The following is a 22626-nucleotide window of genomic DNA, read 5'->3' on the forward strand; positions in this document are numbered from 1 at the left end:
CCGTCAAGAATGTATGGAATCAGTACGTCGTCTATGACTGCCCTGCAGCGATGAACTTACCTTCCAGGCGTATCAGTGGACGTCGCACAACGCTTAGTAAAGAACACCGGCTCATTTCACGCAGTAACGATGGGATGGGCGCCCTGCAACTGACAGTAGACGGTTTCCCGACAGTGCGGCCAGCGCGCGCCGCCGTAGCAGACGACGCCGTTCAAGATCCCGCCCCTCGAGCACCTGCGCGAGCTGCTGCCTCCGCCTGACTCAAGCGCTCGCCGCATCGCGATGCAATGTGCTCCGAGTTTCCCCCTAAATGTGAAACAGACTGTACATCGCCCTTCGAATGAAATGTCCACGCGCACACCCGTAGGCACACACCGCGCGCGGCACGAAACGTGCCCAAACACGCGCAGTGCAGGAGGCAATCAAGGCGGTGCGAACGAGAGATGGGAGAGGGGTACCACCTGCTAAAAGAATTTTGCTTCGCATGCGGCGCTCTCAACGCCGGCGGAGCAGCGCCGCTCTCGGTGCCGTTCTTGTCCATAGAGTTTCTCACTATAACACGTGTAGTGAGAAACTCTATGGTTCTATGCCTATTGGCCTCGAGCTCCACCACTGGAAAAGCTGGCGCCACTGTCGGCGTGACGTGCTAGGAGGGATCACGTGGACATAGCGGCCGCGTCGGCTGCGCCGAAGCGAGCTGAAAACGAGTTTAAATTCCCTCGTACGCTGCGGTCCTCATTTAGTGGCGAAATTTTCCCGCTTCGAGTGTCTCCTTTACAACGCTTGAAAGCACTACAAGCATATAAGGCACCTGTGGGCTGCCTTTGAAGGCGCGGGCTGCCTTTGTACGGGCTGCCTTTGAAGGCGCGCAACATGGTAGGCTACTGCTCGGTGCCGCAGGGCCGGACGCACGTAACGGAGGCCGGTGTCAGCCTTATTCACACGTAGCCGCAGGACAAGCTGCGTAATGCTTGGCTCGCGAAACATAAAACCGGCAAACAGTCATCGGCTACAACTCAGGTATGCAGCAAGCACAAACGCGAGGAAGATTTCTGCTACGGCGCCCGGTCTGCGATGTTCTGAAAACGCGCACTGAGACGCTCGCCCGAGTCCGCTGCCCGACTAATGTCGTGACGGTTTGGTCTATGAACTTGTCGATGCGATAGATACTGGCAAGTTCAGTGGAGTAGAAAGACAGCGGTAAGAAGCACATTTAAAGAAAGCATGGCATATGGTCATGTTTGTGTTATGAATTAATGCGCTAAATTACAAAAAAGGAGCAGTGGGAAATTGCACGCTGAGAACACCGATAAACATACAATGCGACGCAACTCGAGAAATAGTATTGAAAGGTCAAAGAATTTAGAAGAAAAAAAAAGATTGAAACGTCGCGACGGCACATCACAGTCCCCGTAGGCGTCGAAGTCTCTACAATGAAATTATTTTTGAACAGCTGTCATAGCGCCCACGCAACAATGGTTGCTTGTATACTGTCAAATGCTCATATTCTGCGGCCTAAAGCTCATGGCACGGTGCGAAAACGCGCGCGCGATGAAAACGAAACAGTGCGCGGACAAGCATGCAGACGCGCAGTCGGTCGCTGCGAGTCTGCGCGATCGCTGCATTGAGGCTTCGTTCTATTACACTCCTTTTAGTTATACAAACACTATAAGAACATATTTCACATAGTTTGCTCTCAGCGTTTACCTACTTTTCACGCAAGAAGCCGGTTCGGGAGACTCCATCGCGGCGACCGCGCGCAGTGGCGTCCACTGTACGTATTCGGTAAAGAGGTAGCGTCTGTAAGCGATTGTGTGCTTTCAGTTTGTCCAAGATTATTATTTAGACAGTAATAAACTTCTCTCGTTTCGAAAGTACTTACAGAAATGTCCGGGAGAGCTCGCGCGTGGTGTTTTCAGTGAGCGCTGACAGCAAAACCTATGAGGAGTGCGCCACGTGATCCCTCATAATACGCCAGCGAGGCGCTTCCGATAGATGGCGACTCCGTAACTCCTCGCCTCCAATACGTTCTGTTCCAAGCGGTAAAACAGTTGAACTAGACCAGGCGTGCTGGACAAGCGACGTCTGTACAGGTCTGGAGTTCAGTATAGGTCGTGGTACCATAATATCATAGAGTTTTTCACTATAATGTAATGTAGTGAGAAACTCTATGCATAATATGGTACAGTATGGTACCATAATATGGTACACTCTAGTTGGGGAATAAAAGAAGGCGTAATATAGTGATAAAGAACCCATAAAAGAACCAGAGGCTATCAGAGGTCCTAGTGCGCGCCCGCTGCGCCATCTACTTACGAACATTAGCAACGGGGGTCGGAGGTTTGTTTTCCTTTGACTGCACCGGGCACAGCACCGGGGTTGCTTTCAGATTATACCCTAGTTACACAGGCGTTCAGGGACGGAACTGAAGTCGAGCGACTTGGCGTCCCCCGCTTCTCGTAGAATGAAGCCTCGAAAATAGCATGGACGGAATTTAGCTTCGATTGTTCGTGGTGAGCGAAGGAACGAAATTTGGAAACTCACGTGTGACTATACAAAGCAGCGGAGAAAATACCTATTGTCCTCTGGCAGCAATCGGAGCCTTGTGCCCAACCTCGCTACTAATTTAGAAACCGATTAAACAGCATCTTGGCGTGATATTTTCACGGTCATAGTAGAGGTCGGTTCTCTTGATGTGTGGCATGGGCTAGGAAACCGCGTTCTACTGTCATTAAAGCGTTGTTTCTGTGACCTTAAATCCAGAGCGGATCGCTTAGAAAAAGAAAGAAATCAATGCTGTGCTCATTAATTTTGTAGAAGTAACAGTTCGACCTAATATAAGAAGCTTGCGTACGAAATATGAAGAGTTGGGTAGCTTGTATGAAAAGCTTGTATGCCCTTGTGTTGTCTTTCCTTGTGCCGTCGTTTAGCTCTCCTCCAAGCAAGTTTCGAAGTGTACCAACAAGCTAAATTTTCAACCCTTCTGCAATGAAAAGCGCGCTCGGTGTCATATTTTCCTTTGTAAGACTGTCGCACGTGTGTTTCAGGTAGGTCAAAGCCAATGTGATGGTTGCACCGAAGTTGCAAGAGCGTCAAGAGGATGATCTTCCTGACAAGGATGTCGCTAAAGAATTCTACGCCAAGTATGAGCCAAAAGAGATCCTGGGAAGGTAACAGGTTGCCTTTTTTTTTTTTAACTAGGCTGGTGGAATAGTTGACGGCGACGTCTGGACAACTGTACTGTACGCATGCGAATCTGATCTAGCATGACATGGTTGAAGTTCATTAATGCAGACCACAAAAATGTTGCCTCCTATTGTGCCTGCCGCGGCCACGCAGTGCAGAGTACCCTGACGTTTTGCATGGCCGCTGTTTCACGTGTATCGTGCAAAGGATGCTGACAAATCACAAGAAATGTGGTGCTATTTCTGTATCTCTAACTTTACCGCCACCTTTTTGGTGCCCTTTTTATATTAACAAATGTGCTGTGGGTTTGTTCTTGAAGTAACATGTAACATTTTGTGGCTACTGTAGTTACCATTGTAGCCAGCACAATGTACAAATTGACAGTCACAGCACTGTATCTATCACATTTAGACATTTTACATATGCTGTGCCATTAAAACCTGATATCTTGTTACAGGGGGATAAGTAGTACAGTAAGACGGTGCATTGACAAGGAGACTGGTGAGGAGTTTGCTGCAAAGATAATAGATATCAGCTCAGATACTGATGGGTCAGGACCAACAAGTCTCTACCAGGCAACGAAAAGGGAAATCGAAGTGCTGAAGAGAGTGGCTGGTCATCCCTATATTAGTAAGTGCCATCATACCGTCACCTTATCTGGCAAGTATTTGAACAACGAATTCATGTATTCATTTAGCTCAGATTTGTTGTATCAAAAACATGCAATCCCCTACTCCATAAAGCTTGTTTACAAAATTAGTCTCATCTCTACACTTGCAGTAATCTAGAATGAGATAAAAGCAAATAATTTGCAGGCTAGGTTAATGAACTGTCCTATTTCCTTTCTTTGTGCTTTATCACTGGCCCAACTGGTCTTCTCCATATTTTGTGATCATATATATAACTGCGTAATTCTTAAATATACAATTTCTAGAAACCACTGTGACTCGGTGACTATGGCATTGTGCTGTTGAGTGTGGGGGTCACGGATTTGATTTCTGGCCATGATGGCTGCATTCCGATTAGGGCGGAATGCAAAGGGGTGCATGTTGAAAAGAGATGCTAAAAGGCAACACCGTGTCAGCCTAGACTGATTGAGTATCCTTTCAAACCTTCTACGTGCATAAACTGTATGGTAATAGGTTGATTCTCAGAAAATGCCTTTTAGGTCTAAGCCTATGAGCTGTTGTAGCACAGCAAAAGTCAACACCTGCTAAGCTGAGACATGTGAAATACAATGCAGTCCACCTGTACCAATGAAGAATTGAACTGGGCCCGGGCGGATGCTGTCAATATCCATGACATCACAGCGAGCTAGTGCGGGAACTTCGAGACAGCAGGGCCACCCGTCTTTCATTTTTCCATCTTGCTAGCGAAGCTGCTTCTCACGATAGCAGTGTTCTTTTTTTTAATTAGTCTTATTAATTATTACTATTGTAAAGCTTAGTTAACAAATACAGTTCAAATCGTTTTTCTATCTAGCTTCCCATTATTTTTGTTAACAATGAAGCTAATTCGATGGAATCGTGCACAATATAGAGTTCTATTTTTGAATATGGTTCTTGTTTCTCAATGCCTTTGAAGTGCTCCTTGGAAGCAGAAAAAGTGGGATCTCCTGTGCAAGGTTTGGACTTCATAGTGGGTTTTGGAGATTGTTATAAAGTAGCCTCAATTGCTCCTTATAAAAAAATAATTGCGAATAAGCTCAGAACTTTTTTTCTTAAACTTTTTTATTCAAGGACAAAATCTTTAATCATGACTATAGTTATAGAGAACCTTGATTGATTTACTAAAATGTACCTGACTGCAATTGCTTCAAATAATGGCAAAGCCTAGATACTTGCATTCTATGCATTTTTGCGCTTTTGGATGCAAACTTCTGCCATGATTGAGTTAAATTAAGTAAAAGTATTTTTGTGCATAGGTTGTAAAAACAACAAAAGATTGAAAAAAGAGTAAAATAAAAGTGAAATATTCTAAACATGTGTATTAGTATTGCATATGATCAATTTGTATGAAATTTTGCCAGAACTATAAAATTTCAAAATTCTCCTACTGTATAGTTGGTGCCCTCAGAACCTTTGCAAGCTTCTTCCTCCAGCCGGGCTTGCTTTGCTGCAGTGCAGACGAGCTTTAGCTTCAGCTGGCTGCGTTCCAGAGATCCTTTTGATTTTTCACTGATTTTCTTTGGTTGCTCAGAATGACCAACTCCCAAATTGGAATGCACCCAGCTCCTGTATAGGAACTCTTCAAAGCGTTTGTTGAACTATAGTATGGCTATAGAAGTGACCATCTCCTCAACATTGTGTTAGGCAAAGACTACATTGGTGTCTACATTAACATCTAAAATGAAGCTTGAACTGTGCACGATGATGATATTTAGAAAGCGGAGCATTGTGCGCACGCCCCACTCCGCCGTAGTCTTCGCAGTGCAAGGCATTGAAGAAGGAACGGTAGCATAGCAAATGCCATGTTTGATTGCCAATAACTCCACTTCTGCGGAACGCATTGTTCTACTTTTTGCAGCAAAGTATTTTTGAAATAGCCTATTTTCACTTCAAATGCCTTTATACACTTCAATAACAAGTGGTTCAGGGCCCCTTTAAGGATGTTCTCCAAGTTTGCATGCCAAATTGTTGTGTGTAATCACCTTTTACAATTATTATTTTAAAAGCCTGCATTAACTTCCACTTTGTTTGCAGTTGAGCTGCATGATGTGTTTGAATCGACAACATTTATTTTCCTGGTGCTGGAGCTGTGAGTACATTACTTTATTCTGTGAATCAGTTGTTCTTGGCACTAAGCTTTATTTCTTTTAATTTTTTAGAGGAAAGTAGAAGAACAGTGTAGAAAATGTGAGAGGCACACAAACAAAACACTTGCTTATGTTTCACACCTTCTGCATCCATTGTTTGTTTTTTTGTTTTCTTGCACGCCCAAGGAATCTTGAAAGGAATACCAACTAGTCAAATCTAGCAGCATTGCATTGTCCAGGCCTTAGGCAGTGGCAAAGCATCGTGTGCTATCACAACAGAAATGCGAACAGAGAAGCATGTTGCTTTCAGTGCGTGCTGCACTGTCTAACAGCACCCATGAAAATCTGCTGCACATGTGCAGTTAAGCTACGGATTTGATGAGGTGAGGTCAAGCAACATTCAAAAAGATGAGAGCAGGATGTGAAGCCACGTAGCCCAACCACGAGGAGTACCTCACAGGTCGTGCAGCATGCACCGAGTGCAGTGCTGTTCACGTTTCATTCCATCGTGATAGCTGTAGCACAGCTCCTTTCATTTCTTACAATTTTGATAGCTGACTGCATCAGATACCAAGACAGGAAAGATACAAGCTGTCCTGAGCAATGAAGGACCAAATAAATACCAAAGTATGAAATTGTTTAATCCTAAAGATTAAGTTGAATTGGCTGAATTAAGAAAAATTGATTGACAAGCAGCAGATGTGACATATAAAATTATAAAACTGGAAAAATTGAGGAATTACTCAACGACATTGCAAACATGAAATTATTAAGAAAGAAAATGTCACCATGCCATGAACAGTAATTGAACTGCCCTGTAATTGAAGGCACACATCCTAAACACCCTGACACATATTTGAATACATGTAGCTATTGGCACAAAAAAGTATTGGATGCTGTATTATTTGCAATTTCTTTTACTCTTCTACAAAATACAAAGTCCTTTAAGAAGGTATCTGCTTATAACACAGAAACAAGATAGCATTATAAAATATTATCGCGCCCACATTTTGCCCAACATAAGCATACTTCCATCCAAACTTCTTTCAAAATTTGGAACCAGAGCTTCTCATTTTATTTTTTTAAATTAAGCTTTTTGAAAAAACTTGATTATTTCACTGCTTTCTTCTTGTGTTTCATATAGGAAGACAATATTTCGCATAAATGTTGCAAAAATGTTCTGTTTGACACCTTTTTCAAGTTTCTGTGTGAAATACAAAATGTGCCAAGACACATCAAAGTTACGAACTTTTTCTGATTTAGGCCACGTTTGGAATTCTTTTACATGTTTTTTGTTTGTGGACAGCATAAAAAAAACGCATGGAACTAATTTACTGTGAAGTGTATTCAGATGAGCGAAAAGCTTTTTCAACACAAAGTCTTTAGTTTGCATTTAATTCGACGGCAAAATCGGAAAATACTGTGGTAAGCAATAGGAGGACGCTCACGCTGCCACCTTCAAATATTTTTTTAGCTTGCTGGGAATGCTTTTTGGTAATAAAATTTTCGGTTCTGTGCATTTTAAATATTTCTACATGAAATAAAAACAAAACAGACAAAACAAAAATACCAAGCAGACACGCATGTTTGATCTCTCGCGCAATCGCCCAGCGTGAGACTGGGACACAGAAGATATATGCATGTACACTCGCCCACAAAGCGTTGCAGGGCCCATGAGGGCATGGCGAAACGGCCCTCCGCGCCTTCTAGCAGCGCACCTCTGTTGTTGAGATCAATGCCTGCGCACATGCGCGTCCCTCCGAGTCTGCAAGTGTGCATGTCTCCACAGCTTTCTCCTTGCACACCAGTGATAACCGAGTGCAGCCGTGAGGTGCCCCTCTTGCGATTGGCGCTGTGGCGGCTTTGATGGGCAAAACTATGTGAAGCGTGAGCTTGCGCGTGCTGCTGCGGCCGCTTTTTGTCGAGTCATGAGCACGTACGCAGGCCCAGTAGCGAATTCAACAAGTAATTTTTTTTTCTGCACTGCGCCTTTTCATGGCCAATCTTCATTGTTTCTTTCTTTTTACGAATGGGGCATTCTCCCGCAGAACAGCGCGGCAGAAAACGCGCTCCATAGAAGGGGACAGGCTAGACGAAAATGGACTCTTGATTTCCGTTATATAAATGAAGTTTTGCCTGTCGAAGCCGTCACAGCGCCAATCGTGAGAGGGCCACCTCGCGGCTACATTTGGATTTCACCGGCGTGCAAGGAGGAAGCGCGGAAACATGTACGCTTGCAGTCCTGGAGCGACATGCGTGTGTGCAGGCGTCAGTCTCGACAACAGCGGTGCGCCGCTAGAAGGCACAGAGGACCATTTCGCCATGCGCTCGCGCGGCCCGCAATTTCTTGTGGCCGAGTGTACACATCTACGTGTTTCGTTGTATTCTTTGGCTTTGTGGGTTTTGTTCTTGTAAGCCATTTGTCATATAGTATGCGCAACGTCTTGCAAGATAGCTTTTTAAGACAAGAGCTGTCAACAACTGCTAATGACCTTTAGTGTGGGCAGATATGTAATGTCACACACTTTTTAATTTTGCTGTACCTCAAACAAACCATCATCGTTTTCAAACAAACCATCATCAAGTACTAACTATTTGTGGGCAGTTTGTAGAATTAACTACCATATTTATTCTAATATAAGGCGAGGTTTTTTTATCAGAATTCTTACTCTCGAAGTCACCCCCGCCGCCCTCCACCTTAACCCTGAGCCTAATTAGGCGGGTGGCCAGCAAAGGCCGAGGGTTAAATGAGAAAAATTTAATTAAACTAATACAGGTGTACATCTTCAGCCGAGTGAGCTACGCAACGCCATATCTCAATTTGAAAGCGGTGGAAAGAGAAGATTGATTCTTTAATGAGAAGATGCATAAGGAAAGCGCTGGGGCTGCCCATGTGCACATCCACAGAGAGACTGATGGCTCTAGGGGCGCACAACACATGGGCAGCACAATGCGTTGTTGGGCAAGTTGGTTCATTGTATTTGGAAAGATTGGATGCGCTTTGTAGACGATCACAAGGCGCTGTCCCGTCTTCTTCCTTGTGATCGTCTACAAACTGCATCCAATCTTTCCAAAAACACATAGGCAGAACTGTCGGAAGCGGTGCAAACCCCTCAAATCGAGAGACTTAGCACCACCACGAGGACAGGAAGAGTCATATTGACCAAAGTTGGAATAAATTCGGAGAGAGGCCCCACCCAAAAGGTGGAGGTAGATGGGAAAGTCAGAAAAGATCTGACTGTCACCCCCTGCCAAAAAACATGCACCTGGAGCATAACAAAGACAGGAGGCAAAACCGAGCCGAAGCATTACAAATTAGGTTTGGTGAAATTTCGAAACATGAGGTGGCCTATGTAGACGTGGCGGGAGGTGGCGGCGGTTTTACGGTGACAACGGCCGTCAGCGGCTAGGGTAATCTGGTGACAGCTGCCACTCTGTGCGGACGGAGCATAGAAGTGGCCGAGGAAATTTCGATCGCGTTAGCTGGCGCTGGAATGGATGCAAAATTTGTGATCAGCGACAGCAAAACTGCCATACAAAATTTGAGCAAGGGAAGCGGCCAGAATTCTAGGCCAGAGAAAGTTAAATAGAAAAATTTACATAATTTGGACTCCGGCGCACGAAGCTGTCCCCAACAACAAGGTAGCCCACGAGCTGGCTCGAGATCTCTACCGCCGAGCCGCTACGGGGTCCCTCGATGACCGAGAGAGTGGGGAACACATGCTAAAATATGGGGAGATCACACAGCATTATAGATTGGATCGTAGACTGGTATCCCTGCCAGACCCGAAATTAAACAACAGACAAGCAGTCGTGTGGTGACTACTGCAAACTTATACGTATCTGCATCCGGTTATGGCGAACCACATGTTCCCCGAGGCTAGGAGCGATAGGTGTAATCTTTGTTGGGCGAGAGGGACCCTCGACCACATATTATGGGAATGCCCATACTCTCCTGGAAGGATGCACAATATACTGTATTTACTTGCATAATGATCGCGCTCGCGTAAAGATCGCACCCCTGAATTTTGTCGTCAAAATTAGATTTTTTAAAATTTCCTGTGTAATGATCGCACCCCAAACTTGCCGCAGCGATATGTTGTGTGCCAAGTCTAGCTAATAATGATCGTGCTTACCGTCTGTCGATTGCTACGCAAACTACTCTTCAAGACAAACCAAGTGGTCTGCACGCACCAAACATTCTTAAGGTTTGTTCGATTCAGAAAAAGGTGCAGGGGGTGCCAGTTATGGTGTGCAGGCCTGCTCCCACTCGCTGCAAGGTTCAAGGGTGCAGTGCACCGTGGCGGCACCTTGCCTTGCACCCCGTTCAATCGAGCACGGGAGTCCAGGGTGCACTGCCCCACCTCGGGGAATCGAAGGCCTAGGTGCAGTGCACCGTGAATAGGTACAGAAGGTGCAGAGAAACTTGGCTGAATTGAATAGACCTTTAAGCAAATGCTCCATTTCATTCCTTGCATCGCTTTCCGCACTTCCATGACAAAAGAAAAGCTACAAGCAAACTTGCCTTTATTATGTGTAGGCTTTATAATGGTTGTGGTCAACAACAACAACAAAAAAGGCACCTTTCGATTCTTCTCGTCTGCACGCAAAAACACTTTTCTGAGATAACCCCTGGACTGATTTTAATGAACTTTGTTGCATTTGAGAGAGAAGGTAAATGCTAGTGACTGTTGGAAGCAGAATTTCGATTTAGGGCCTTAATTTTGTAGAAAGAATTTTCAAAAATTCAAAAGTTAGAAAAAAATAGAAGCACAAAGTTTACAAATTAATAGCTCTGCATCAAGAATAGATATCGTGGTTCTGTAAATGGCACCCATTAGATCATTCAGAGCAGACAAATTAGATGTGTCAATTTATACCTTACATGAAGTAATTACGTTGTGTACAAGGGTTCTGCAGAAGCTGTATTTCCATATTACTAAATTTTTTGAGAATTGTGTGACATATCAATTTTGTCTGCTTTGGATGTACTATCAGGTGCAATTCACAGAATTGTGATATCATTTTTCATTGCTGAGTTAGAATTGTAAACTTGATAGTTTAGTTTTCAGAAAACTTAGCGATTTTTGCCAATTTTAATAAAATATTGACGACCTAATTCGAAAATTCAAAACCAACAGTCACTAGATTTTAAGTTTTTCTTTCGTCATCAAATTTGGTGCAGTGGTTGCCGAGAAAAACGAATTCTCCTTTTGCATGTATTTAAATAGGAGCACCCAAGCTAAAGCTCCCTCTAAGAGACAGGCCCTCTGTGTCTGGGCGTTTCATTCTTTTTTTTTTTTTTTGAGTGATTGCATGTGTGGGTACGTACGTGCATGTGTGTGTGTGTGTTATTTTGTGCTCTAAATTGCTTTACCATAGAGAGTAGGCAAATAAGGCTTTGCTTTAAAAATCGTGTGTAACCACATCTCAGGAGCGCTACATCACTTCTTTTGCAACTGCTTCAGTTTAATACCAGTCTGATCAAAAACAACCATCTAGCTAGGGAGTGCTTTTTAACGGAGAACTAATTGACTCGCCACTTTTGAGCATTCACGAGTGTATTATTGAAGTGCCTGCCTCCCAACATGGCACATGAAAACAGCACTAACGCTGCTGTCATTTCTAAAATCACAGGAATCTCGTGTGTGTTTACAAATGAGGTAGCATGGCTGAGCCATGCTACCTACCATGCTACCTCAGGCAATGCATAGATATAAACTGCCAGAGAAGGTGGCCCACCTGAACTGAAAATCATTATTGTTTCATATTGGCTTTCCCCCAAAGCGAAAAAGTCATTTACCTTTTCGATTCAGTTCCAGTTATTGCAACTTCTTCTTTTACTTTTCTTTTCTTTTTTCCCCTCGAATTAATACCCTGAGTAGGAGAATAGTCTTTAAACCTCTGTGTATAAACTATACTTATAGATAGCAAAGAACATTAATCTAAATTATTCGATCTTTTTCTTTTTTGCTTCCGTATTCAGCAGAGAATGCTAGGTGCTCCTGACGGTGCAAGTTCGCATGTCTCAACTTGTTGTTTACTTGTTCTAGGTGTCGGCATGGGGAACTCTTCGACTACCTCACAAGTGTTGTTGCCCTTTCAGAAAAAAAAACAAAGTAAATACATTTTGGCTATTTCTGTGATTACATGTTGTAGTTGAAAGTTGACCTGTAATAATGTTTCTGTTGCACAGCACAGAAGGAATTGTTATATGTCAGACAGAGGTTAATGGACCTAAAAGTGCAGTTTTTGTAATGCAGGTGAACGGCACAACTAACACTGATATAAACGGTTTAGTTCTGGGTTGAGTACAGCCAAGTAAATCTGAAGTTTGGTTGGTCAGGCTTTGTTTTAATGAGTGCCCTATTACTATAACAAAAGCAAAAACACAGCCATATGTGCCATACATTACTAGAGAAGCAAATTTTGTGTGGACACACAGTTCAAATTATGTATGCTAACAGTAAAAATTTTAAGGAAGTCTATATGCAGAGGTAATTGCACTCCTTCATATGTTTGTGAGATCCATTGTACAGGCATATTCCTTTTGTGTATGTGCACGAACAAAAAGAGTCTTGAGATCTCCAAACAATCTACCCTGTGAGATTGAATGATTTTGCTTTGCGCTTTTTGTTCTAAACGTGAAATTCGCAGGAGAGCTAAGTATACAGGCATCTGTGTACATAGGAAGCAATTTTTGCAAATGTGTATACAGTAGAAGTTCGTTGATACGATGCCGTTAGATACCATTTTCCTGCAACAACGTTCATGATCGAGAACACGAAAAGATGAGCCAATAGAGTTAAGCTTATTTTTTACCGGGTCATACGTTACAGGTAAACACGCTTTTTCGGCACCAACATTCAGTATATCGTGAAACTACGATTGTATGACACGTTTTCCGGACGCTAGATTCCATGTAAACAAAAAAATGTGTGACGTGCACATGTTTGAGAACAGTACATAGCCGCCTGCCACAACAGCGTCACCGCAATACTTCCCTGCCTGTCTCAGGTGGAAATGCTGGCGCACACTCAGTTTGTTATTTCGGTACCAGCAAATCTTCTCCAGGGTCATCGCACTGCATTTAGAGCTATCGCCGCCAACCCTATTGTGATAAGCATCTTTGCCTATCTGTTTCACAGCACGTGCACATGGGGCCATTGGAAGTGTACTGCATGCTTTTATTAGGCGATAACCCAAGTGCGCTGTCATTCCCAGCTGCAGACTGCACTCGTATGATATGTTTTCCGGTTGCTAGATTCCATGTAAACTAGAAAAATTTGCAGGACGCTGAAGCTTCGCCTTTAAGAGTGGAACGAGATAGCATTCAAAGATCCCCAACTGCTTCCTACGCCTCCCGGCAACTGCATCTTATGTAACCCTAATGTTTGATGGTGGAGAACGTTATCCACGAAGGCGAGCTTTTTGGTTGAAACGCAGAGGTAGTGCACAGCTGCGCCAAAAAAGTTACATCATTTTCAGGTTTCTGTTATTGCTTCGCACTTTTAAAATTTCAGTCTGAGAAGAGTTAACACAAAAAGCATCAGCTGGCAGTGTTCTGTTTCATGATATTTGTTTGTGGGCTGTCATTCTCAGAATATTGAGGAATAACTTTTGTCAAAAATGTACGACAAGGTATGAGCAACTTTAGTGATAGAATGGTGTGGCAATATAGCCTGCATATACCGCATGTCTTATAGCAAGGTGTAGCATATACATACACCTAAATATATAGGGGGATTTTTGCTCACGGTGCCCCTAACGCTTTCGCGTTAAAAGGCACAAGACAAGCACGATTGAGAACAATAGCCGCTCGCCGCATCAGCTTCCCCGCAACACTCTCCCGCCCGTCTAGCATGAAAACGCTGGTGCGCACTCAGTTCCTTATTCTGGTGCCACGCACACACTGCATTCACAACAATCGCCACTAAACCTATTGTGATAAGCATCTTTGCCTATTTGTTATACAGTGCATGAAGCGTAGTGCCATTGGCAGCCTACTGCCCGCTTTTATTAGGTGATTATCCAAACGTGCCACCATTCCCTGGTGCAGGAGGCGCGATGTGAGCGTCACGTTTTGTTTCGGCGGCATCCAGCGTCACCCACCAGCTCGGTTTCATTTACATTTCCCTTCGCAATCTTAAAAGGAGAACAACAAAACGTGTCTCCGGCCGCCGAAGCCCCACCAGCTTGACACGCGTCAACGTCTCGCGCCTCGTGCGTAACGATTCGTGCAACGCTTTGCATTACATAGATGTCAACTACAGTTGACATCATACGTTTTCTTAGTTAGTACATCCTTTCTTGCGTTTTATTCCAAAAGGTACGACCAAGTAAAACTGCTTGGGCAAGTTGGTTGATGCATAATGAAGCCATTGTAGCACAAAGAAATATGGACAATGAAGAAGGCAAGACACTACGGGCACTAGGTATGCTGTCCCCTTTGTCTTTGTTTCTTTGCGCTATGATGGCTTCATTACGTATGAACGAGGCTCTACTATATATTATATCAGTGTTGTTTGCTGCTAAGCACGACGTCGCGGGATCAAATCCCAGGCACGGTGGCTGCATTTCAATGGGGGCATAATGCGAAAACACCCCTGTACTTAGATTTAGGTGCACATTAAGGAACCCCAGGTGGTCAAAATTAATCCAGAGTCCCCCACTACAGCGTGCCTCATAATCAGATTGTGGTTTTGGCACGTAAAACCCCATAATCTAATTTTAATTTCATCAGCGTTATTTACATCTGTGCTTCATTTGCCCAGGCCCAACTGTGAATTTGTTTGTGTGTACCGATGCTTGCAAGTGCTACATTTATAACGATAGAATATAGTGGGGGGGAGGGATGAGGGATTTACACCTGAATGTGACTTTGTCATATCAAAATTTGATTATAGTTATGCTTTTAATGGTGTGTGCTTTTTGTGGATGAAAGTGGTAAGTTTGTTTGTACTTTAAGATAAGCACAACTAATTTTTCATTATGTGTGTTCATTCCGTGCACAGTTAAAGGGGCCCTGAACCAGTTTGTATTGAAGTGGAGAAAGGCATTTAAGTTAAAATAGGCTATTTCAGAAATACTTTGCTGCAAAATCTACTTCAATGCATTCAGCAGAAGTATAGTTGCTGGCAATCAGACATGCCCTTCGCGGTGCTTCTGCTCCTTCTTCAATGCCTTGCACTGCAAAGGCTGTGGCAGAGTATGGCATGACTACAACACTCTGTTTACAGAACGTCACTGAGGAGCACAGTTCAAATTTGATTTTGAAGGTTAATGTAGATGCCACTACTTCTGATTTTGGCACCCACGATGTACCAAACATAAGCCAAACACGGTTGTTCTCAGCGAGCCGCAGTGCACTTAGTCAGTGGACTCGGTATCTGTGCTATAGAGCAGACCGCAGCTACATGCATTTGTAGTGCGTATGTGCAGCGTATGTGCAGCGTTTGCTTTGTGCATGACGGGGCTTGAGTGCATGCTCACGCTTATATGCTCCAGTCTAACGGTGCTATGTGGTATGGAACGGCTTTGTCCTTCACCAGCTTTATCGACGGATGGTAGCCGCATCCAACTTGTGCATTTTTGCAGCACCATGAATAAGTCTGCCAAGGCGTCTAATTAGCCAGGAGTGGCCAGGAGTGACCGTGCACTGGCAAGTGGGCATGTAGCCTGACCTCAAGTTTCACGAGGTTAGAGGCTAATTGAGAGTTAAAAACTTGTCAAAATTAGTGAGACCCGACGGCAGAGTGACACAATTAGCGGGACACTGATAAGCAGGATGGACGAAGTTTAATTCCTATGTGGGCGGCCACAGCCGAGCATGAACAGACGGTAGACAGCTTCCTCCAGAAGTACGTAATTATTATCGAAATTCGAATGCAGCCTGTTTATTAAACTTCGTCGATAAATATCCACAGGAACAGTAGGAAGAAGCGCACTTATCCATACACCCTTCTTGATTGATGCCAGCTATGGGCCAATAGCAGCCACGTATGGGAATCTGCTAAATTACTAAAGCGTCCAGAAGAGAGTGAGGAGCAGGCTTCTAAAGAACAGCGTTCAAGAGAAATGTGGCTTCATGCTCCGCTTCAAATTCCATGCACTTCGCATGACTGCAAAACTTGACTGAGATGTTCGCAGCAGCGTATGCTATCTGCAGGCTATGTTTATTCACCAAGCCCAAAGACTGGTTCAGGACCCCTTTAAGCACTGTGGCACAGACTGTGTATATACACAATACATATGCAGAGCTGGCAGCTACTTTGAGGTTGTGTGCTTCCCGAGTGCCTGAATGCTGTCTGAGTGCATAGGAAAAGAGTGATGGAGGAATGTGGCTACAGTAGTTTTTGTTGTACCTTGAAGCATCTCCATGTGACTCATTTCAGAATTCTATTTTTAAGCCTTCACTACTCAACCTTTTGGTTCTTTGACAACCGCCAGATGCAGCCTTCTGCGGTCACATAGCAGCAGAGCTGTGATTAGCATGCCTGTCAGAGCAATAAAACTCAATTTATTTTAATGTATTCCTCCTCACTGATGATAAAGTGTAAAGTGTAGGTGCTTTGTTATTTCAATACACCTTGGAGTAGTCTTTATTTCTGCCTAATGTTGCTTGCTTCAGAGTGTGCATTCTTGTGTTGAGGATGTCACTATGCTTACATGTATATTTTTTTCTTGTCCGTAGGAGTATCATGAAGCAACTGTTTGAAGCTGTCGAGTTCATACACTCAAAAGGCATTGTCCATCGAGACCTGAAAGTGAGTCACATTTGCTGTGTAGGTGCATGTGCTTAATATGAAAGCAGGTCGTAGTATTTATTTTCTACACAGCGCTGAAAGCCACATGCAGGTGATCCACGTTGCATTAAACCTAGAGCGATTTCAACTGACAGGTTTTTGGGTTTCAAGGTGTATTCTCCTGTGATAGTCATATCCGGCATTGATTGTGCTGTACTCCAACATCTGCACGATGTTTTTAAACCGTATCTTATGCTGTAATAATTATATGCCTGGAGTTGCGTGATGCCACATAACGATTCTTGCTTGGGATAGCATGATGAGAAGCTTTCTTTGGGTTTGTTGGTTCTCATTAAACAGTAAGTGATGCAGCAGGCTGAGGACAGCACAGAGACGCATGTGCTTCTGCATTCTCCTGTTACACTGGCCGTTCTTAAATTAGTGTCAAAATTAGAACAGCACGAGGGCAAATACATGGGCTCATTGGTATGTCATAATTCACCACATGGCACGAAAAATGCAGGACATCAGGCAGAGGGATGACAGTGACAAAACAGCATTTTGCTTGTTCATCCTGTTTTCTGCTCTGCACAATACATTGGTACAACTATAGGGGTGTTTCAGTAGCAAAATTTTCCAATTTAATTGAATTTTCCCAATTTCCCAACAAACTAATATATAAAGCACTGTAAGAGATGAGGCTACTTGGGATTTTATGAGCAAACTTCTTATCCTGGAAACACTGAGGGGATAGTGCTTGCATATGTTGTATCCCTTCGGTCTCGTCCATTGTTTCCACGCTAAGAAGTTTGATCATAAAATATAAAGAATCTGTGAAGTTCGTTTGGAAAAAGAAAGGCTTATTTGAGTCATTTGATACATCTAATACAGTTATAAGTCAACTGATAAGCCTGTAAATGAGAAGCGAAAGAAAGGTTGTCATATCTGGTGCATCTTGACCACAACAATAAAGGAGCAAAGGAGCAGCACATCAGCAGGTGTGCACTTGGTATAGCTAATAAGTGCATATGGTGACGGAAGTGCAACAGCAAGTCACCAAAGTACAGTACTACAGCACTGCAGATTATTTTTACGGAATGTAAAATGATAAGATTGGCCAAATAAACGAAAATTGTTTTGCATAAATCAAGACAGCAAACTTGTAGGCTGCCTAAGGCGAGACATGCTTATTTCACAACTGGAAGCTATTGTGCAGAGGAGGGAGAGACGGACCTACGGCCCTCCGCACTGCAAACTAAATAGAAGACAAGCCCAAGACTGGCGTTGCATACAAACCAATGCATACCCGCACCTAAACCTCTTACATAAGAAGCACCCGACATATTACACCGACACCTGCCCGTGGTGCGGCGCAAAACCCAAATGTACGGCTCGGCCAAGCAAGGTCAATTTACCTTTTCTAAGCGTCACAGACTTCGTACGGCAGTGGGGGGCACTACTCGCAAGCGATGATGATGATGAAAAACTTTATCCCTCTATGGCCTCCTGAAGATCGGGCCTGGAGCTGCGCAAGGCAGCCTCCCACTGCTCCTCACTAGATATTAATTGCTTGAGGAAAGAGGGAAGGGGGTGCTAGGGCCCCCCCACATGATGTGGTTTAAGTCTGCTTTGGGAGAGACTCAGAATTTAGAAGAGGGAGAAAGGTAAATGGCAGGATGAATGCGGTGGAGGAGGTAAGGGGACGGAAAGGTGCGAGTCTGCAGCTGTCGCCACAGAACTTCACACCTACGCGGGGATTTGCCCGTGAGTGGCGGAAAGGTTAAGCGGTCTAATCGGTAGTGTGTGCAGATGTCGTGGTAAGTATTAAGTTGATCCTGCGCTGTAAACGGCTCCTCCTCCGTGGCAAGGTCCGACACATTTGATGCCTGAGCCCGGACTGTAAATCCTCGGGCACTGGCATGAGCCGCCTCGTTTCCGGCAAGGCCCGCATGCGCGGGAGTCCAGATTAATGCCACAGTTTGATGGAAAGGATGGGCCAAGAGGAGAGGAAGGGCTGGCTTAGAGACCCTACCGGCTCCGAAGTTATGTATGGCTGCTTTGGAGTGGCTAACGATAACTGATGAATTTGGGATTGTGAGGGCCAGGGCTATGGCCGCTTCCTCCGCCTCCTCCGAGGAAGAGCCAGGAATGGTGGCAGCCGCAGCGACCTGGCCGTGAGAGTTAATGACTGATATTGCGTAATGATTTCTGTTCCCATATTCAGCGGCATCAACATAGAGCACGTCTTTAGAGGTGGAGAATTGTTTTTGGAGAGCCTTTGCTTGCTGCCTCCTGCGCTGTTTGTGATGCACAGGGTGCATGTTTTTAGGAAGTGGGGGGATGCAGAGGTTCTCGTGTATGTGATGTGGAATGGTGTGTTTAGTCTTGATGATGGGTGCCAGAGTGATAGAAAGAGTTTGTAGAATGTGTCGACCTGTTGCGGTGTTAGAAAGTCTGCTATATTGGGATGTGAGGTGGGCTTCTGTGAGTTCAGTAAATGTGTTGAAAGTTCCAGTAAGCATTAGCCTTTCAGTGGAGGTTCGTATGGGGACCCCCAGAGCGAATTTATATATTTTGCGTAAAAGAGTGTCGATCTTATCTGATTCTGATTTAAGGAAATGTAGATATGGTGTTGCGAATGTAATCTTACTGATAACAAAGGCCTGAATCAAGCGGAGAAGTTCGGCCTCCTTTAGTCCGCCATGTTTATTGGAGACTCGCCCTAGAAGGCGCAGGGTGTGATCGACTGTGGTGTGGAGTGTATGTAGGGTATATGTGTTGAGCCGGTTGCTTTGAATGTGTAAACCGAGCACCCGGAGCCTGTTCACTCTAGTAACGGGGATGTGGTTTAGGATGACCTGTATACTAGACATGTGTTTTCCGGCCCCCCGGTGGGATGGCAGAAGAAGTAGCTCGGATTTTTGAGGGGAGCATGTGAGATTCATAGCCCTGGCATGAGCCACGACGGCATCTGCTGCAGCCTGTAGAGTGTCTTGAATCTCTCCATCGGAGCCGCCAGTCGTCCAAAGAGTGATGTCATCGGCGGAGAGTGAAAACTTAAGATCGGGAATAGACCGCAATGCTTGCGCCATCGGCATCATAGAAAGATTAAAAAGAAAAGGGGACAGCACTGAGCCTTGGGGCGTGCCGTAGCTACCTAAAGCGTATGAAAGGGATTGCTCTGTGCCTACATGTATCACTGCGGTACGGTTGGATAAAAAGGTACATATGTAGTCATATGTCTTTCCGCCAACCCCAATGAGATTAAGCTCTCGGAGGATGGTGGAATGTGAAACGTTATTGAAGGCTCCGTGGAGGTCCAGACTGAGAATTGCTTGCGTATCTAGACTGCTATTGGGTGTGATGATGTCATGCTTCATTCGAAGCATGATATCTTGGCATGAGAGAGATGTTCGAAAACCTACCATTTCTGATGGATAAAGATTGTTGTCTTCCATGTATTTACTGAGTCGGTTGAGGATGACGTGTTCGAGTTTTTTACCTATACAAGAGGTTAGTGATATAGGCCTGAGATTAGAAGTGTTGAGTGGTTTGTTTGGCTTTGGGATAAAAATTTCCCTGGCATCTTTCCACGGACTAGGGAGGGTGGCAGTGTCAAAGCAGTGATTGAAGTACGCTGTCATGGCTGTGACAGAGTTGTCATCTTGATTGCAGAGTATCTTATTGTTAATAAGGTTGGGGCCTGGTGCTGACATTGTGCGCAGGGTGGTGAGGGCATGGCGAACCTCTGCTTCCGTGATAGCAGCGCTAAGTAGCTCGTTGGGTTCGCCAGTATATTTTGGCATGTCATACTTCTGAGCGGGAGGCAGATGTTTATGGCGGAGGTCGTCGAAGAATCCGTTGAGATTGTTTTTGGGTGCATGTAGCAGTTTGGTTATGCTATGGTTGTGGTGCGTGCGCGATGTGGCAGGGTATAATAAGTGTCGCAAGAGTTGCCATGTGCGCTTGTTATCGAGGTTGTCATGCATGCTTTCACATACCTGGCCCCACTGCTGGCAGGCCAGTTGTGTGGCATACTCCTGGATCTGGAGGTCTAATTTGGCAATTCTGAGTCTTAGTTTTCAGTTGAATCGTTGCCTCTTCCACCATTTTAGAAGAGACTGTTTGGCTTCCCACATGTGTAGAAGCTTGGAATGAACCATAGTGAGAGCAGTTTCAGGGGGCAGAGTGGTAGTGTGCGTCTGGGCGTCTGAGTGTAGTTGCTGAACCCATTCTGAAATGTCTTGAAAATTTGTGGGAGCTGATATCTGGCGGGCCTCTCGAAAATTGTCCCAATTGGTAAGGCTGAGGCATTTGTGTGCAAAGGGTTTGTGTTTGAATTGTAGCGTGATGGTAATGATGTAATGGTCGCTACCGAGGTTAACTTGTGAGTTGTGCCATGTGACGTGTTGGATTCTGTGTGTAAGCGTAAGATCGGGGGAGGTGTCCTTAGCTACGCTATTGCCTAGCCTGGTTGGTGCATCAATGTCGTTATGTAATGTGAGTCTGTGGTCTTGTATGTGGATCCATAGGGCGCTGCGCTTAGGAGTAGAAACGGGGTGACCCCACAAATGGTTGGGTCCGTTGAAATCTTCAAGAATTAGGAGGGGGTGGTGGGTGGCAGCGGCAATAGCTTGAGCGAAAAGGGAGTCAAAGCGGTGATGTTTGTCTTGTGGACGACTATAGATATTCAGAATGTAAAGGCCAGATGCATTATTTTTGCGAGGAATAATTTCTAGAAAATCATGGCCTATATCGACACTGTCGAATTGGGAGTGATTGGCAGTGAGGTGCTTTTGCATAAGAATTGCCGTATCGGGCCGGGAGACCTTATTGTTCTGATAGACATTATAACCTGGGAAGCTGATTAGTCCGTGAGTTTCCTGAAGCGCAATGACAGCTGGGAGATTAGAAGAGGAGGCTAGGAACTGCTCGAGGTGTGCTTTCTTTTTTCGAAACCCCCTACAGTTCCACTGCCACACTTCAAACTCGGAGCGTGTCGGGTTATTGGCCATTGTTAAGCGGAGCTGGTGGGGAGGCGGATTGAGCAGGTGCAACTATGTTAGGATGATTCGCGGTGACTCCAGCTATCCAATTTGTAGTTTGTTGGATGTGTGCTTGTACGAATTCAATAAATTTGTCGAGCTTTTCGTTCCTGGCTGTGTAATCTGTATTTATTTTTTCAATTGCAGTAAATATATTATGGAATTTAGGCTCCACTGGCTCTTGCAGCTCGCTGAGCTTGGTCCAGGAGGGCCAATTGGCTCCCCTGATCCTCGCTTGCGAGTAAGTATATTATGGAATTTAGTTTCCAAGACAGGCTAACCGCTTCGGAGACTGAATTCCATAATATATTACTCGCAAGCGAGGATCAGGGGAGCCAATTGGCCCTCCTGGACCAAGCTCAGTGAGCCGCAAAAGCCAGTAGAGCCCTGCACTGAGGGCCCCACCCAGACATGCCATAACTCCGATTAACTGAGCAATAAAGTTTTTTCTCTCTCTCTCTCTCTTATGGTATTCAAATGGAATGACTTTCCAACAACTTCAAACAGCAAATTCTCAAATCGTATAGCAATATACTTTTCCATTCTTATTCGAATATTCACACACTCCTAGACAGCACTCATGTTGCTGAACAGGCACAAGCTTTAATCTTGGCAATCAAAATTTACTGGGAAATGATGGTGCAGTTAGCATGAAAACATATTTAATTGAAAGCAGCATTATTTCCGATGTCACCGCTGATATCACTAGAACAGCCACATTTGTTGATCAAGCTGGAGTATTGTGTCAGTGTGAAGCCGCACGGTGTGTGGCATGTCTCCTTGTATATTTAAGTCAACCACATAAAGAAAAGATTTTATACTTAATGGTGCTTTGTTTGCACTGAAATCTGGCTGCAAGAACAGGTCTTTTGGGTTGTTCACTGCTGAATATAAC

The 22626-nt window shown here is 44.5% G+C and overlaps 1 protein-coding gene across 3 annotated transcripts in view; it reads left to right on the forward strand.

Annotated features, from left to right (window-relative positions):
• The first annotated feature begins 2324 nt into the window (after window positions 1–2324).
• The window catches only part of PhKgamma (phosphorylase kinase gamma), a 40095-nt gene continuing 19793 nt past the window's right edge, over window positions 2325–22626 (forward strand). For 2 of the 3 annotated variants that reach the window (XM_050169399.3, XM_050169402.3), the window contains exons 1-6: window positions 2326–2513; window positions 3048–3170; window positions 3644–3816; window positions 5889–5943; window positions 11995–12060; window positions 16635–16707. In XM_050169399.3, the coding sequence (XP_050025356.1) occupies window positions 3067–3170; window positions 3644–3816; window positions 5889–5943; window positions 11995–12060; window positions 16635–16707 (471 nt within the window). In that variant the 5' untranslated portion in view covers window positions 2326–2513; window positions 3048–3066. Of the gene's footprint in view, window positions 2514–3047; window positions 3171–3643; window positions 3817–5888; window positions 5944–11994; window positions 12061–16634; window positions 16708–22626 lie in introns of all 3 variants that reach the window. The other variant, XM_050169401.3, reaches the window with a different exon arrangement.

This window comes from Dermacentor andersoni, chromosome 3 (assembly GCF_023375885.2).
Source record: "Dermacentor andersoni chromosome 3, qqDerAnde1_hic_scaffold, whole genome shotgun sequence".
NCBI lineage: Eukaryota > Metazoa > Arthropoda > Arachnida > Ixodida > Ixodidae > Dermacentor > Dermacentor andersoni.